The sequence below is a fragment of the Cydia pomonella genome, chromosome 15, assembly GCF_033807575.1.
Source record: "Cydia pomonella isolate Wapato2018A chromosome 15, ilCydPomo1, whole genome shotgun sequence".
NCBI lineage: Eukaryota > Metazoa > Arthropoda > Insecta > Lepidoptera > Tortricidae > Cydia > Cydia pomonella.
This window is the reverse complement of record NC_084717.1, coordinates 2861995-2878536: the sequence shown is the minus strand read 5'-3', so window position 1 is coordinate 2878536 and position 16542 is coordinate 2861995. Positions and strand designations below refer to the sequence as shown.

The window sequence follows — 16542 nt, the reverse complement described above, 5'->3', positions numbered from 1 at the left end:
GTATCTTTTTAAATAGCAGAGATATAAGCCACCGCGTTATAAGTCTTTCCGTTACATCTGATGGTTTTTGATCCGATCCGACTCATTTTGGTTTTTCAAGAAGTTTCAAAGAAGTCAAAAACAACATTGTTAAAAATATTGTGTGATATACGGAACCCTCGAAACGCGAGTCCGACTCGCATTTGGCCGGTTTTGTTTAAAGGTCGCAACAACTCCAAATAAAGTATTTAGAAACCGTTATGCATTTATGACTATATTAAATCCGATTGTTTATAATGGATATAATACACTCATGAAAGTGCGATTCATGAGTGTTATCCTGACATAATTGCTGCAACGTGCTGAATGAAAAGAAAAACAACAAAATCACTCAAAAGATATGGGAAACGGGCCAATTTATATGGATAGTTCTTTTCAACTTCAGGCAAACCTACACATAAAATCCTAAGCATCGTTCTAAAAATATATTATCTGTGTAATAAGGTTTATCTTTACAAGCAATTAGAGGCTTATTTGATGCCATTGATAGTTAACGGGCTAATCGGAGCAATCAATATGGTGATTGACTGAATAATTATTAGTAGTCGGAAGCCAAATTGTGTTTTCAATGCTTCTTGTTCGTAACTCTATTAATTTGTCACAGAATTGGCTAATGAGCCATGAGCCCTCTAGTAATGAATTGGCTGAACGTTAATTAGAATTGACCATTAACTACTAAAAATTCATTCAATTTGTAAATATGAAAGGAGGTAAGGAATACAATCTCCGTGTACTAAAAAGTGACTGTCAAAAGACCTTGAATAGGTGGTGCTACAACACCTAGAATATTTGAAGAAAAAATTCAAATCATAGACAGCGTACTGCACTCCGTTAATAACGCCTAGGTTCTTGGCTACTCTAGCGCTACCCTGGAGAGATTTGGAACTATTATTTATAGCTGACAGCTGGACACTTGCAACAGTTCTGCCTATGGAGATTGTATTCCTTACCTCCACCTTCCATAGTAGTAAACCACGATTGTCAAGCACGTGAGATTGTTGACTATGGAGTTTACATACATACATATAATCACGCTTATTTCCCGGAGGGGTAGGCAGAAACCACGGATTTCCACTTTCCACGCTCCTGACATACCTAACTCTTTCCCTTCCTTCACTTTCATGACATTCCTCATACACGCTCGCCGGTTTAGGGTGCTCTTGACCTGGCCTTTCTTCACGAGTTCCCCGATTTACAACCACGATTATTAAACGTCGTTTTATTTTGATTGATCATTTTGAATTTTGTTAAGATATAGGAAGTAAACGAGCGGACGAATAGCCTGGTGGTAAGCGATTAGCGTCACCCATGGACACCAACAACACCAGCGCGATTGTAAGTGCATTACTGGCCTTTTAGTACAGGCAAGAATTTTCCGAAGAAACACACAGTTGAGGACTGCCTGTCAGTATTTATATGTGGGTAGATTAAGATGTAGGGTAGGTTGCAGCGGCATGCGAGAAAATAATAAATCAGTCTATACTCAGCTATGGTGGTTTCATTATACAATTCATAACACTTTACATGGCGCAGCCGGAAAAAAGACTTATATAATGTAAAATTATAGATAAAGTGTAAAAACTCTGTTCGGTTATAAGTAAACTTGTGTGTCGTTATTAATAAATAAGTATTGTGAAAGTGAGGATCGTTTATCGCCACAATGGAGTCAGTGCTGCATCCGCCATTACCGTTCAAATTTGAGAACAATTTAGTGAACGTTACTTCGGGAAATTTATGCAAAGAATGGGATAAATGGAAAAAAGCCTTTTTAATTTATTACGAAGCTTGTGAAATCGCGAAAAAACCACAAAAGGTTCAAATTAACATTTTACTGCATATAATAGGTGATAAGTGCCGCGAGGTATATGACCAGTTTAGCGAAGAGTCAAAAACTGTAGATGAGTTGTTAAAGAAGTTTGACGAATTTTTTGAACCCAAAAAGAACCTCGCCGTAGAGAGACACAAATTCTTCACACGGAACCAGCAGGAGTTCGAATCTATTGAACAGTATGTCTTTGAATTAAATGTGATGGCGGCAAAGTGTGAGTTTAAAGATCTGTGCAGTGACCTCGTGAGGGATCGGTTAATATGCGGTATTCAGGAGACAAGCTTGCGGGAACGACTTCTACGAGAAAGTGACTTGACGCTGCAAAAAGCTATAGAAATATGTAGGCTAGCCGAAATATCCCGTGCTCAAGCTGGTCACATAAAGCAGGACAATGTGGAACATCATGTGCATGAAATCAAAACTAAGCAAAAAATAGCGATGGAACGTCAAGGTCAACCGAGCTGTTGTTATAGACAAGAACATGAGGATACAGAGGATAAGGCGGTGCATGCGGTCAGCGCGAACAATCGCGGGCGCCGCCGCCGTGGATCGTGGCGCGGAGGGCGCCCCGGACAGGCACACGCAGCTCCCGGGCACGACAACCTGCCAGCGGCGCGCGGCAATTGGCAGCGGTCGTCACAAACCAACAGGACTGGCGGCCATAGCTGTTCGAGATGTGGGTCTACACATAAAAGATTCCAGTGTCCAGCATTTGGTCAGCTGTGTGACAGGTGCCATGGACGAAATCACTACTCGAGAATGTGTCGCGTGTATGAAATAAGAGGGGAATCCACCGATGAGGTAAATAATAAATTTAATAATGATAATGAGTGGTCTGTAACTGTATCCATTAACAATAAGAATATTATGTTTGAACTGGACACGGGAGCTGAGGTAAATGTTTTGCCAGAAAGGTACTTAAAAATATTAGGAATAGATAGGCATTCCCTTAGTACAACCGCGGTAAAAATATATGGTTATTCACAAGACTTGATACCCATTGCGGGTAAATGTAATCTAAAAGTTGTGTATAAAAATAATACTTACATTTTGGAGTTTATTGTAGCTGAGCTCAAGTCAAGTCCAATAATTGGTAGATACTCTTGTAGAGAAATGTGCTTAGTACAAAGAGTCCATGAGCTGTCTATAGGTAGGTCAAATAACGCCACCTCTGTATTGGATGAGTACCCCGACGTTTTTGACGGTATGGGGTGTCTACCAGGAGAATACAAAATACAATTACAAGACCATGCTCAACCGGTTATTCATGCCCCTAGAAAATTGCCAATTGTGCTAGTAGAACAGGTTAAAAATAAATTGAAAGAAATGCAGGATCAAGGCATCATCGCAAAAGTTGAAGGACCCACCGACTGGGTAAATAGCATGACTGTTGTTAAAAAACCGAACGGAGACCTGCGAATATGCCTTGACCCGAAGGATTTAAATAAAGTAATTAAGCGAGAGCATTTTAAATTGCCCACTTTAGATGAAATAACTTCAAGTCTAGCGGGGGCAAAGTACTTTAGCACTCTTGATGCCAAGCAAGGTTTTTGGCAAGTTAAGTTGAGCCAAGCTAGTAGTGACCTTTGCACTTTTAATTCCGCCTTTGGTAGGTACAAATTCCTACGCATGCCGTATGGAATTTCCTCCGCGTCTGAAATCTTCCATAGGAAATTATATGAACATTTTGACGACATAGAAGGAGTAAAATTATTCATAGATGATCTGTTAATTTATGCCGATACTAAAGCATTACATGACATTAGACTAAGGAAAGTGTTACAAAGGTGTAGGGAAATAAATATAAAACTAAACAAAGAAAAGTGCAAAATAGGCTTATCAGAGATAAAATACTTGGGCCATAAGATTACGCAACACGGAGTGAGTCCCGATGACTCACGCACTAGTGCTATAATGAACATGCCTACTCCTGCGAGTGTCAAGGACTTGGAGAGGTTTCTCGGATTAATCACATATGTAGGCAACTTTATACCTAACCTCTCAGAAAAAACTTATGTATTACGCGAGTTATTAAAGAAAGACGTACACTGGCACTGGGAACCAAGGCATGATAATTGTTTTAATGCTTTAAAAAAATGCTTATGTAGTCCTCCAGTTCTGCAATATTATGATGTTAAAAAACCGGTGACGATTTCAGTAGACGCGAGTAAGAACGGACTAGGTGGATGCTTACTTCAAAATGGTTTACCCGTTTGTTATGTATCTAAATCTCTGACAAAAACAGAACAAGCCTACGCACAGATCGAAAAGGAATTATACGCCTGTGTTTTCGCTTGTGAAAAGTTTTATACATACATATATGGAAAAAATGATGTTACAATCGAAACTGATCATAAACCATTAGTAAGCATAATTAAAAAACCGTTAGTTAATACGCCCGCTCGATTACAGAGGATGTTGCTAAGATTACAGCCGTACACTTTTAATTTAATATACAAGCCTGGTAGATACTTATATATAGCCAATGCGTTATCTCGTGCGGTGCAGGCCGGCGCGGGCGGCGATGACAACACACGGGCGAGCGACCTCGACGTGCGCGCGCAGGTGTGCGCCATCTCGGCAAGCAACCCGCTCACTGATACGCACTTCTTACAAATACAAAAATGCACGCAAGATGATGCTGAATTGAAAGAGCTAACTAAAACTATAAAAAGAGGATGGCCAGATCATAAAAAAGATGTTAGTGATACATTAAAACCCTATTATGCATATCAAAATGAATTATCAGTTGCTTATGGAATTGTTTGGAGGGGAGATCGTGTTGTCATACCTAAATGCATGCGATCAGAAATGATGAAACGCGCACATAGTAGCCACTTAGGAATAGAAAAATGTAAACTAAGAGCGCGCGATATCATGTTTTGGCCCCATATGAACTCACAGTTGCAAGATTACCTTTCGCATTGTCAAGCTTGTTTGACATTTAGAAAACAAAACGTCAAGCAAACATTAATGCAGCACGAACCTCCAAACAGAGCCTGGTTAAAATTAGGCATAGATATATTTCATTTTAATGGGAAATCTTATCTGATAGTAATTGACTACTATAGCAAATTTGTAGAAGTAGTCAAGGTCAAATCTATTTGTTCTGGTGTTGTCATTAAAAAATTAAAAGAAATATTTAGACGTCAAGGCATACCGGAAGTGATAATTTCGGATAATGGGCCTGAGTTTGCTTCATCTGAATTTAAAACATTTTCTAAAGAGTGGTTTTTCCAACATGTTACCTCCTCCCCCCACTACCACCAGTCAAATGGTCAGGTGGAGCGAGCAGTTCAAATCATCAAAAAAATGTTAAAGAAAACCACATTCAATCAATCTGATTTTAACATAGCTTTGTTAGAATATTTAAATACCCCGCTTGACAATAATTTGCCTTCACCTGCTGAACTATTGAATAACAGGAAACTGCGTAGTTTTTTACCATGTTCTCCAAGATTACTAGCTCCTAAAATCCCGCGAAATGTCGAACAGTACCTAAAACTGCGTCAAAGTAAACAAAAACATTATTACGATAAAGGTGCTAAGCACCTGCGAGAATTCCAAGTAGGTGATAAGGTTAAGGTAAGAATAAACAATGAATGGCAAAACGGAACTGTACATGGTATTGTAGGGCCGCGGTCATATCTTATAAAAATGATGTCTGGTAGAATTCTAAGACGTAATCGTAGACAGCTGATCGCTGACTCACCACAGCGCTCAGATCAACCTGCAATATGTACCTATGACGATATAAATATAACGGTGCCATGTGCGTCGCAGCCTACCATCAGCTCCCGGGGTCTTAGTCCTAACCGCGAGCAAATGAATTCCGCAAATAATACTAATTATTATGTTACTCGCTTTGGCAGGATGGTGAGACCTCCTGATCGGTGGACCTACCCTGTACCTGAACCTCGTCGCAACTAGATTAAGTACCTATTCAGATGGTAAACAATGAAAATTATGTTCGCATGATTAAGATGAAAAGAATAAAGTGTAGTCTTTGTGATTAAATTAGAAAACAGCGTAAATAAAAAAAAAAAAGTTTAAACTAAATGTGATAAAAATAATAAGCACAATTATTCGTATATGATTTTATAAATGTGGAATGAATTTAAATTTAGATAGATACCTACACTTGCATGTGTAAGTTTATTTCTTATCTTGTATAAAAAAAAAAAAAAAAATATATACATATAAATAAATACATGCATAAAATTAATTTAATTAATGTATTATTCAAAGGAAGGAGATGGTATGAATAATGAAAATAATAATAGGAAAATACCTAAGTATATGTAATTTGCACGCTCTATAGTGTGTAAGTATATTCACTCTCACTCTTAAGTCTGTGTAATTGTTTTCTTTGTTTTTTCAAAGGGGAGTTGTCAGTATTTATATGTGGGTAGATTAAGATGTAGGGTAGGTTGCAGCGGCATGCGAGAAAATAATAAATCAGTCTATACTCAGCTATGGTGGTTTCATTATACAATTCATAACACTTTACACTGCCAACCATGTAAGTGCATTTCAAGCCTTTTAGTACAGGCAAGAATTTTCTGGAGAAACGTTCATTTTCATTTTTCAACCATGTAAGTGGTCTTTTATGGCAAACTCCCTTTGTTATCGGCTTTTATACTCCTATATATTATGTATAGTTAGGTTGTTCTGCAATAAAGAACATAAACCACAATAATGACGCCACATGCGACGCAGTTCGCCACAACCCGTATTTACTTCCGATTAGGGTTTTATTAGCACTAAATGAAGGCAAATGGACCAATTAACTAAACCTAAAAGTCCTAAAACCTACAGGGAAATATGATCTTAGCGCCATAGGTATTTGTGTCTCAAATATCAAAAGCTACATAAGCGCCGGAAAACCCGAAAGAACTTTTGCCTTGTTGTGCCTTAAAACATTGTTGGTAACCACAATTTCATTACGCAACAACTATATACCCTAGCACCGTCCCTTGCGTTACGCTAATCCCTAAATCTTAGTACCAGAAAGGCATAAGTATCAGGAGTTTTTTTGCGACACAAGCCTTTTAGTTCCAGGTTATTGTGTGCGTCGTGTGTAAGCACAGATAAACGAACTAGGGGCTTGTGTTTACGATAAATATGGATAGAAGGCTTAACTGAGAATTACGGCGTGCCTAGCCGTAATTGCGTAGTATACACTATACTGGCCTGAGATATATGTAATATAGACGGTAAAAATGGGAGCGTTGACCATGATTTTTATTGGTAAATTACTTACTTTACCTTACCTTATAGAGATAAAGTGAGAGAGTTGTTTCCGGACGAGGGTAATAAAGTGTAAATATGCTAACTGATATTTCCTTTAAAAATGCTAACATAATTTTTTTGTCTTTCATTGAACAGGAAGGCAAATTCACGGACGATAATTGTAATTTTACAATTTTCACACTTTTTAAGAATTTTAAATTCCAATATTAATTTTAAAGGTTCTGTGTACCTCATGTAAATAAACTAGTCTAATGATTATAGTTGTATATCATAAAGAAGTCAAACCTAACCTACAGACATCATGAATAGTGATCAATCCTAAAATGACATTTCATTAAATGATCAAAATCTATGATCTAGTCACGAGTCGTCATAGGTGTTTACTTCCACAAAAGGTATAAACCAACAATTTAAACAACCTTAAACATTGGGTCCCGTGTAATAAAAACCCTCTTAGATCTAGGTGTAAAACCGCCATCTTAACGTGACCACCGTTTTATGTCTGAAATATTAGCTTTCCATACGTTTACTTACCACTTTACTTTTACCGGTGGCGAACTATAGAACTAACCTAATTCGCTTATAATCTAAGAGAACTATAAAGGTACGTACGCCCCCAAAAACGGCAAATATAAATTTGTCCTTCGTATAGGACGGTCGTAAAATGTTTTCCTTTTTTTACCTACTTTACTTTATGGAGCTCACTTGCCTGCTAATGATATATTTTTCTTAGCTGTGAAGTTTTGATACTAAAAGAAAATAAATAACAAAATACATTTCAAGTACATCAAAATTTAATAATTGTTTTTATGTACATTACTAACAAAATATGGATCCCTGGTCTGAAATATAGATTATAATAATAATCTTATGTTTGTGATGATTTCGTTAACGCACACCCTCTGGCGCCAACGTGAAAACGAATATGTTAAAAAAAACGACGCTTGATAAATAGTTTGAAGTTGAATCGTATGTAAATAACTAAAGTTTAGTTAAAATAATACGGTAACCTGTTGCGTAATAAACGCCGGCCGATCAGAAATAATGGGAAGAGGCACAGAAAGAAGAAGAAGATTTTCATTTTATAATCTATTTTATATCGACAACTCAATGGCCAATGCAACTATTGTATTTTCTCAGCAACCTTCCATATTCAGTCGTTTCAAACAATTTTATAAAATGTAAGCTATTTACGGAAATGGAGCTGGGCTGTTCAAACCGTTCAAAGCGGTTAACACTACTGTTAAACCAGTATAACATTACCTTTGAGCGTTATTGTTTCATATTTCAGTAATATCTAAATTTCTTATTCTAAGATACTTAAGTAATATTTCGATTTGTGTGACTCCCAAATCTGGGGTCAGCTTAAAAAAGTGGGTAAGTAGGACGGGCGCACGCGATGAAGCAAAAGTGATTTAGCTCGCGAAATATTTGAAAAAATTGATGAAGCCCTCCACATATTAGACAAAAAAATATTATTCATAGTCGAATACAAAACCTTTGCGAATAGAAAGGCTGGCCTTTCCACTTCAGTTTCCGGGGAGCTCCTAGCGGGATTGGCTTGAGATGAAATCGACCTCTAACATCCCGATTGCTACGATTGTTATGTAACTTACTTATTTAATGTGTTTCCACTCGCCTTCCCTTGGTTTCTGATAACCGTTTTGATAAACTGATATGAAAGTTTTTTTATTAAATCGTAATAAGAACGCAGTAAGGTAAAATGAGTTCGGTCTGACTGACTAAGTCAGGTTGTTATGTAGTTCAAGTTTCAAAGTTTTATTACATTTTTCTTACTGATAATAATAAAGTAAGAACTTGAAATATGTCTGTTTTTATTATTGGAGTATGATATATATTATTATTGGAGTATGTAGTTTTGTCAATAAGGACATCTGGGGTAAGAAAAGTTTATTTTGCTCGGGACAGATCGGTTCTTTTCTTGTGTCGGTTTCGATATGATAGTATTTTTCCGGGGGAGGGGTGTTAACCCGTCACACAACCCCCGTAATGCTGGAGGACCACACCCTACGTTGGTTAGCGAGTCCATTGGACTTAGCAAAGTAGTGTAGCTAGGCTGTATTCCCGACCGGGACAAGAGGAACCGTATGAGGATTCCCTACAAATACTTCTCTTGTTCCAATGTTTCTCTTACTCTATCTAACCTCAGTTGAAGTTTTGTTGTTTAATGTATGTACACCTTTCTTTTCCAGCATTTCGGAATAACGTTTCCATATTGCGGGAACTCAAGATTTCTTCACGGCAGTCCTCCGAATGTCTACGCAGAGTCCTTGAATACTTCAGTCATATTGCAAGAAAAAACGGTGGCAACCTCGAAGACTCATTGTGACCGGCAAAGTAGATGGGGAAAGGCCTGGACGCGGAAGCAGTCCAATACGTTGGTCTGACCAGATCCGCACCGCTCTTGACTCCACAGTTTACGTGGCTCTCCACACCGCCAGAGACAAAAACAGAAGGAGAAAGATCATAAGAGAGAAAGTGATACAAACGGGAGACCACGACCCTCATGTGGAGGAATACGACGCAAAGAGGACACTTTTCTTTGATGACCAGGATAAAAAAAGTTTAGATCTTAAAATACAAGTAGCTTGCTTAATTATTAGCACACTTACTTTATAAACATGCAAATGCCAGTCTTCTCCATAGCCCTTGATATGCCCTTCCACGAGGCAAGCATGGAGTACTTCTGCTTTGCCGTCAGCGGCAGCCGCGGGTCGGTCGCCGGCGGCGGCCCGTCCGCGATTGCCGGCGCAGCAGCCCCCGTGCCTCTCCTCTCCGAGGCAGCCAATTTACCCAACTGGCAACCCATCGCTCACTAACACTGACACATCACCAAAAGAAAACCAAAACACTGAAAACACTGCACTGCTAAAACTGCATTTATAACACCATCAGTCACTGTTTGGTTTTTAGGAATGCCTTTTGGATTCACAATATTACCACGTATCCAATCATTTTGTTTTGTGCGAGAGCGTTTTGCTATCTGAGTTGTCTTCGTTCATTCATAGCGATGGTTTCGTTATCGCGCTGTTATCTAATCGGGCATTCCGAAGGCGGCAATCTGTAAAAAATAAAACCATCCGTAAATAACGTATGAGTGACATCAGTACTTCTTTGGTAGCTCAGAAGTCAGAATATAATCAAGATAGGTATATGTTTGTCGAAATTTTGTCAGAAAGGAAATTAGAATCTGTTTGCATTTCTATTTTGCGTCTCGAAAATAATGCTTAATTCCTTCAATTCAAGTAAATGGATTCAAGTAAATATTCTTTATTGCACCAATAATTATACATTTGACATACATGTAAAACTATAAATAAATTAATGGATTTATTCAATAAATAGTCATACTCAATCATAATTCAGCCTATATACGTCCCACTGCTGGGCACAGGCCTCCTCTGATACCCGAGAGGCCTCGGGCTATAGTCCCCGCGCTAGCCCAAGCATTGGGGACTTCACATACGCCTTTCAATTTCTTTGCAGATGTATGCAGGTTTCCTCACGATGTTTTACTTCACCGAAAAGCTAGTGGTAAATTTCAAATGATATTTAAATAAATAAATAAATATGAAAATAAATATTATAGGGACATTCTTACACAAATTGACTAAGCCCCACGGTAAGCCAAAAAGGCTTGTGTTGTGGGTAATTTAATTTAGAATTAAATATTTTATCATACAATATTTGTGTGAGGTTATTCTATAATAATACTAGAGAAGTCTTATATCTCGGCACGACAGAATCGTAACATCACTTGAGTAATATAATTCTCCGCTTAGTCCCATTTGAATCGGTAGGTACTAAATCTACGTCGTATCTTATCAGCATGAAGGTCCCTAGCTTATCCCAAACCGGAGACAATTAAATATTTAAGACTGTCTATCACGCATCAAAATCTTGTTCTAGGGGTCATTAAATTTAATAGCTATCACGTAATGGAGGAGAGTTTTAAAGAATTTATCGGGCCATTCTCCCGGTACCGTTTAGCAAGTTACGTTCAATACTGCTGGCACGTACAGGGAAACTACACACAGAACACTGGCTGAACCAGACTAGATGTAGACGGGCCAAACATGCCATGCGTGGCATCAACAGAAAGCTCACAAGGGCGCTCCTGCAACTAGGGTTCGACTGAATATGGTAATAAGCACTATCATAACAGGTCATGGACTATTTAACAAACATCTTTTTATAACAGGTGTTACAGACAGTCCCCTATGCCGAAGATCCATGGAGACACAGAAGGAACAGTCTCTCACGTGTTGCTGGTATGCAGCGGAGCGTGGCTCCATACAGGGCTAATCATCTCGAATCCCCGAGAGACCTCCACAGAGACCTGTGATCCCTACAAATTTAATACGGGAGCGTGAGCGCTTATTTCAGTTGCGCCCATATTTACGACATTTCTAATATTCGTGTAAATTAAAAATATTTACAAATATTAAGCTTTAGGAGTGTACCCAGGCTGTTTTAGTTTAAAATTATGTAGAATACAATTTAGTTTCGCTGCTCAAATCAAAGCATTTTACAAGTAAAATTGCACCTATGAGTGGTGACCTCGTGCTCTTCGTAAACGCTTCATAATGCGTTTTGCATTATGCATAAGTCAAAGCGGTTTACAAAACATATACAATTGAGTTGAGATGACAAATATACTCGTAAAAGTGAAATTCAACTATGTATGAAGACTACCAATCTATATCCCATAACTGTCTCTGCTGAAACTCTATGTAACCAGAGATTTGCGGTTTCGTCTAACTAGTTCCCTGATTGCATCGCGCTTTGGTCAATTTGGAGCAACTTGATGTCTGAGCTCAGCTTGTATCAACCCTGTGTACAGTCGCCATCAGATATATCGGAGTGGCCGAGTTGCTCGAAAATATCTGAACACGCACTCTAACACCTTGACGATAGAGGCGTCTTCAGATATTTGTGACTACTTTGGCTGCTCCGATATATCTGACGGTGACAAGACTATGTATCGGGAAACTAAGTGTACGTAACGTAAAGTACGTGCGGTTACGTTAGGTTTATTATTTGTGTGATGAGCAAGGACATTTGTGCCTGAGTCATGGACGTTTTCTATGTATTAAAGTATTTAAATGTTATCACATATCGTTGTCTGAGTACCCACACCACAAGCCTTCTTGAGTTTACTGTAGGGCTTAGTCAAATTGTGTAAGTATATACTTTATTTATTTGTTTATTAATTTAATAGATTTTTGCACGCAGTCAAAATGCACACGGGTATAATATCTAGGATTACCAGCCTAAAAGCGGTTCAATAAGGTCCACATTATTAAGTGTGTTGACCCTTGCAGAATCCCATAATAATAACTTGGTATAGATCAAGTTATTATATAGAAATTTTTATCTATAACAAAAAGAAGTCATTTAATATCGCAAAAAACCACAATGTACAAAAAAAACGCACAATAAGCATAATAAGGTTTATGTAGAATAATGCTGTTTACTGTACCTATTTAAATATGTTAAAAATATTTACATCATGCGTCAATAGCACTAAAATATATCGAAGAATAATTTCTATTCTATTTAATATATTCATTAATTTAATTCTAAAATATCAATAGTGTACATTAATTAGCAAATGCTCCAATTCAAGCACGGCGCCACTGAAATGATTTAAATGCAATTTAATTTAATTCGTTTCAGTAGACTAATACGGCTTGTTAAATCGTATGCAGTGTTTAAATAGGTTAGCTATTTCATTCCGTTAACCATTCCAACCTCCTTATCACGGTTAAATATAGATATTTTTCTGTTTCAATTGGCCATTCCACTTGTCGTAAATTTGATCTCTTTTTGACACGCATTTTTTTGCGTGCATCTCGCACATCGTACTTAGTCCGAGTAATAACGTAATAATAAGAAAACCATCTTATTTTTTGATTGACAGTTGGACCCGAGATAAATAACTGAAAAAACTAAAATAAATCAAATCCAAATAAGCAAATATTGAGAAGAATATTGATTGATTAAGTGGATTTAGAAACGTTTTTTTGTTTCAATTAAAAAACACTTCAACGGACTAAAGTTCTTGTCATCCACGATGACGCGCAGATTTGTCAAATCTAACCTTTAATAACATGAAAATACGAGTCAAGCCACGCGTCTTCGTGAATGACACGATCAATAAGTAGGTAAGTAAAAAAAACTTCGGAACTTTTTAAGTATGAAGCTGTTATAAAAGTTAGATTCGTGTCAAACTTTGCGTGTTATACTTTGGAACTTTAATGCGAAGCCTGCTTGGAACTCTATGTTTATTGGAATATTAAATAGGTTAAACTGATTAAAGCATAATTCGCGTTGTAATGCTACACTTAACCCCTTTATTAATGACTTAGCAACTTCTTACAAAGCTCCGTTAAATTTAGTTTCTCTTTAACAAACATATATGTCAAAATGATGGATAGGGACAAACGATTACTAACCGTTTGTTAGATTTAACGATTGTTTATGAATAGTAACACTAAAAATATTTAGTTAGTTTAACAACACACAACCAGGTTGTAAGGCGTCACGGTAGACCTCGTCAGAGATGGCGGGACGAACTTGATGCCTTCGACAGAGACTGGTGGGAGACTTCCGAGGATAGGGACACGTGGAAGAATAAGAGGGAGGCCTTTGCCCAGCAGTGGGACAGTATGGGCTCATAATAATAATAATAATAACAACACACAAATACCAATATTTAATTTGCACTGGATTGCGTCTATTGGAAATTTCAAGCTATCGTACGAAACTTTCCCATGTTAAAAATTGATTCAGCTGGGGAAAGCTTTAGCTTTCACGCAATAGTTTTTAATTTATCATTTAAAAGGATTTCTATAATGACTATATCACCAGCCATATCATATTACGTGACTTGTACAACTATCAGTATGGAACATTTCATATTTATATTTTTGCAATGGTTTATGAGTATTATTTTGTACACCCAGCAAACGGCAGCGAATTACAAACGTTACACAGTTGGTTATTGTAATTAGTTTTAAAAAATCCTGTGTATAGTGTGTGTGTGTATCCTGTGTGTAGTAATAAAATATGTTCCTATTACTAACCAATCAAATCTAAACCTTATATTCAAACCATAGGGTCGATTGCTAGTTTTATTTTTGTCTTTTACGAGTATCCTGTAATCATTAGTTTCTCAATGCAATTGTGTTATTGTTAAACATTGTCATAATAAGTGCTTGTTTATTGCGTAACTTGTATTTTATAAGTTGTCTTTAAGTGAAATTTCTGCAATTTCTTAGACAATAAAGATTCTTTAAGCCGAATATCCTTTTCTGTTTTCATTGAAGTGATTAGTATAGTTGAAAAAAAAAAATTATTTACACCGATGATTGTTATCGCCAATGGCGCTTTTACGAATACAAAAGAGTAAAACACCAATAACACCCGGGTTTGCTTAAAATTTACTTGAGCTAAATTGCTTGATCCCATTTTCAAAAAGTAGAAATTTCTAAGTTATTCGTATTACATGGATGACACGTGCTTTGCCGCTCTTTTATCTTTTTTTATATATTTGTAAACATAAAGGGTTATAACTAATCGATGCAAATTCTATTTCGTCAACTATACCATAAGTAGGACGTGATCATTCAGAGACACAGCTGTATAGGTAAAAAACTTAAGTAAGCACCTGTTGTATGTAGTTGTGACGTGTTCGAATAGACAATACATGTTTAAAAGACACACACAAACGAAACAAATGTCTATTCGAACACGTCACAACTACATACAACAGGTGACTTAAGTTTTTTTACCTATACTCACCTGTGACTTATGTGAAATAGTAATTAATAATCAATAAATAAATCTACTTATAATATTCAATGCATAATACCTATACCAACTTTACCCGTACTCATGTTTCATTTTGCAAGAAATCTGTATAGAAAAGTATTTCAAGTCTAATAATTACGTCAATTGAACCTTTTTGGAGCTCGGGTCAAGTATTATTGAGACCTACAACTATTGAAGTCGAGTGTCCAATATCGCCTGCGGGCTGAAGATCTTTGAGACCAAAGACAAAGGAAAGTACTCGCCCTTTTAGATATTGGTTCGCAAAGTTTTGTCACAAAACCACTGGAGTGAGTCATGTCTTTGATATGCTTGACATGACTTTATTTACTTGACTTTATCAGCAGTATCACATTTTTGAAGACCTTTATAGTTGTTATCTTTATATCTATGTTGCCAGAAACAAGTGTTGAATTAATGTACACGTTTAACATTTGCTGCATTTTATTTGAGGCATACCTACTCTTGTTGGCAGAATTGGCGACGGAAACGGCTGCTAAGCTCAAGCACGCAAAGTACTCCACCTTAAAGATGAGGTGACGTAAGCAGGTGGCGTAGCAGTCGCTGTGGAAACTACTGGCCCCTGGGGTAATTAGACCCTGGAGCTTTTTAGGGATTAAGCAGGCGTTTTCGGGAGAAGGGTAATGACTGGTCCAACAAATTTCCATCGCTGGGTACGCTGCTAGTATAATGGAAACTGTTGTGCCAGGCTGAGTGCAGGGTGGGGATAGGCATTAGTTTATAGATATGTTGACGAAGCGTATTGCAGAAATGATGGTTTGTGTTATTGTTGATGTAGAATATAGATTATATTTGTGCAATGACGAAGCATGTGGCGGATTACTTCAGTGTTTGATTAATTGATTATGAGTAAATAAAATGTTATCTTTTAATAAATTAATTATTTATGTGATAGTCTGGCCAACAATGATTGATACAAGATTTTATCGCTGACTGCACTTTTGTTTCGACAGTCAACTAATAATCATCGAGACAATTCGAACAAACCCAAACACAATGAGTTTGCCTTGTTTTATCATGGAGTTACCATGGCCACCTCCGGTGTCCATCATCAAACCACCTTGATGGCACCATAATATTGCATTGTCACCCGACTTACATAAGTTTCAGGTCAATCGTACAATGGGAAGTGGATCTAATTTAGCTTGCGAGATTTGACCCGAAGATACATCGTTACATACATATACACAAACATTGCAAGTTAAATAAAAGCTTGTAAAAATGCGTAATTTATTCCAAAGGTTTATAAATAGAAATACTGAATTTCAGATATTTTTTAAATAGTTGTTAAAGTGTGTGGCCTGACTATTTTTATTGTAATTCACCAAAACTGCATAGTGCAAGTGCTATTTCTAGGTACCATAAATTTTCCATACAAAAATCGCAGTTGTGCGAAACCAAATTATATAATATTATATGCAAAATGGGCAAATAATGTAATTTGATGTTATAACTTTTATTGTTAACGTCGAAAGATACAACTGTTTTATCGTCATTGTACAGACATCGATTCGGTAATCATTCGAGCGTAAGTAATAGATGACTGC

The 16542-nt window shown here is 37.1% G+C and overlaps 2 protein-coding genes across 3 annotated transcripts in view; one reads left to right on the top strand and one right to left on the bottom strand.

The window, feature by feature from the left end:
* Positions 1 to 16542, bottom strand: part of LOC133525566 (neuroglobin-like) — a 133400-nt gene that overhangs the window by 67282 nt on the left and 49576 nt on the right. For both annotated transcript variants that reach the window (XM_061861862.1, XM_061861863.1), the window contains one exon: positions 9754 to 10202. In XM_061861862.1, coding sequence (XP_061717846.1) covers positions 9754 to 9950 — 197 coding nt within the window. In that variant the 5' untranslated portion in view covers positions 9951 to 10202. The remainder of the gene's footprint in view (positions 1 to 9753; positions 10203 to 16542) is intronic.
* LOC133525806 (uncharacterized) lies at positions 1612 to 5757 on the top strand. The gene is made up of 3 exons (XM_061862195.1): positions 1612 to 2761; positions 4376 to 4567; positions 5740 to 5757. Exons 1-3 carry the CDS (start codon positions 1700 to 1702, stop codon positions 5755 to 5757), a joined length of 1272 nt encoding a protein of 423 aa, XP_061718179.1. The 5' UTR covers positions 1612 to 1699.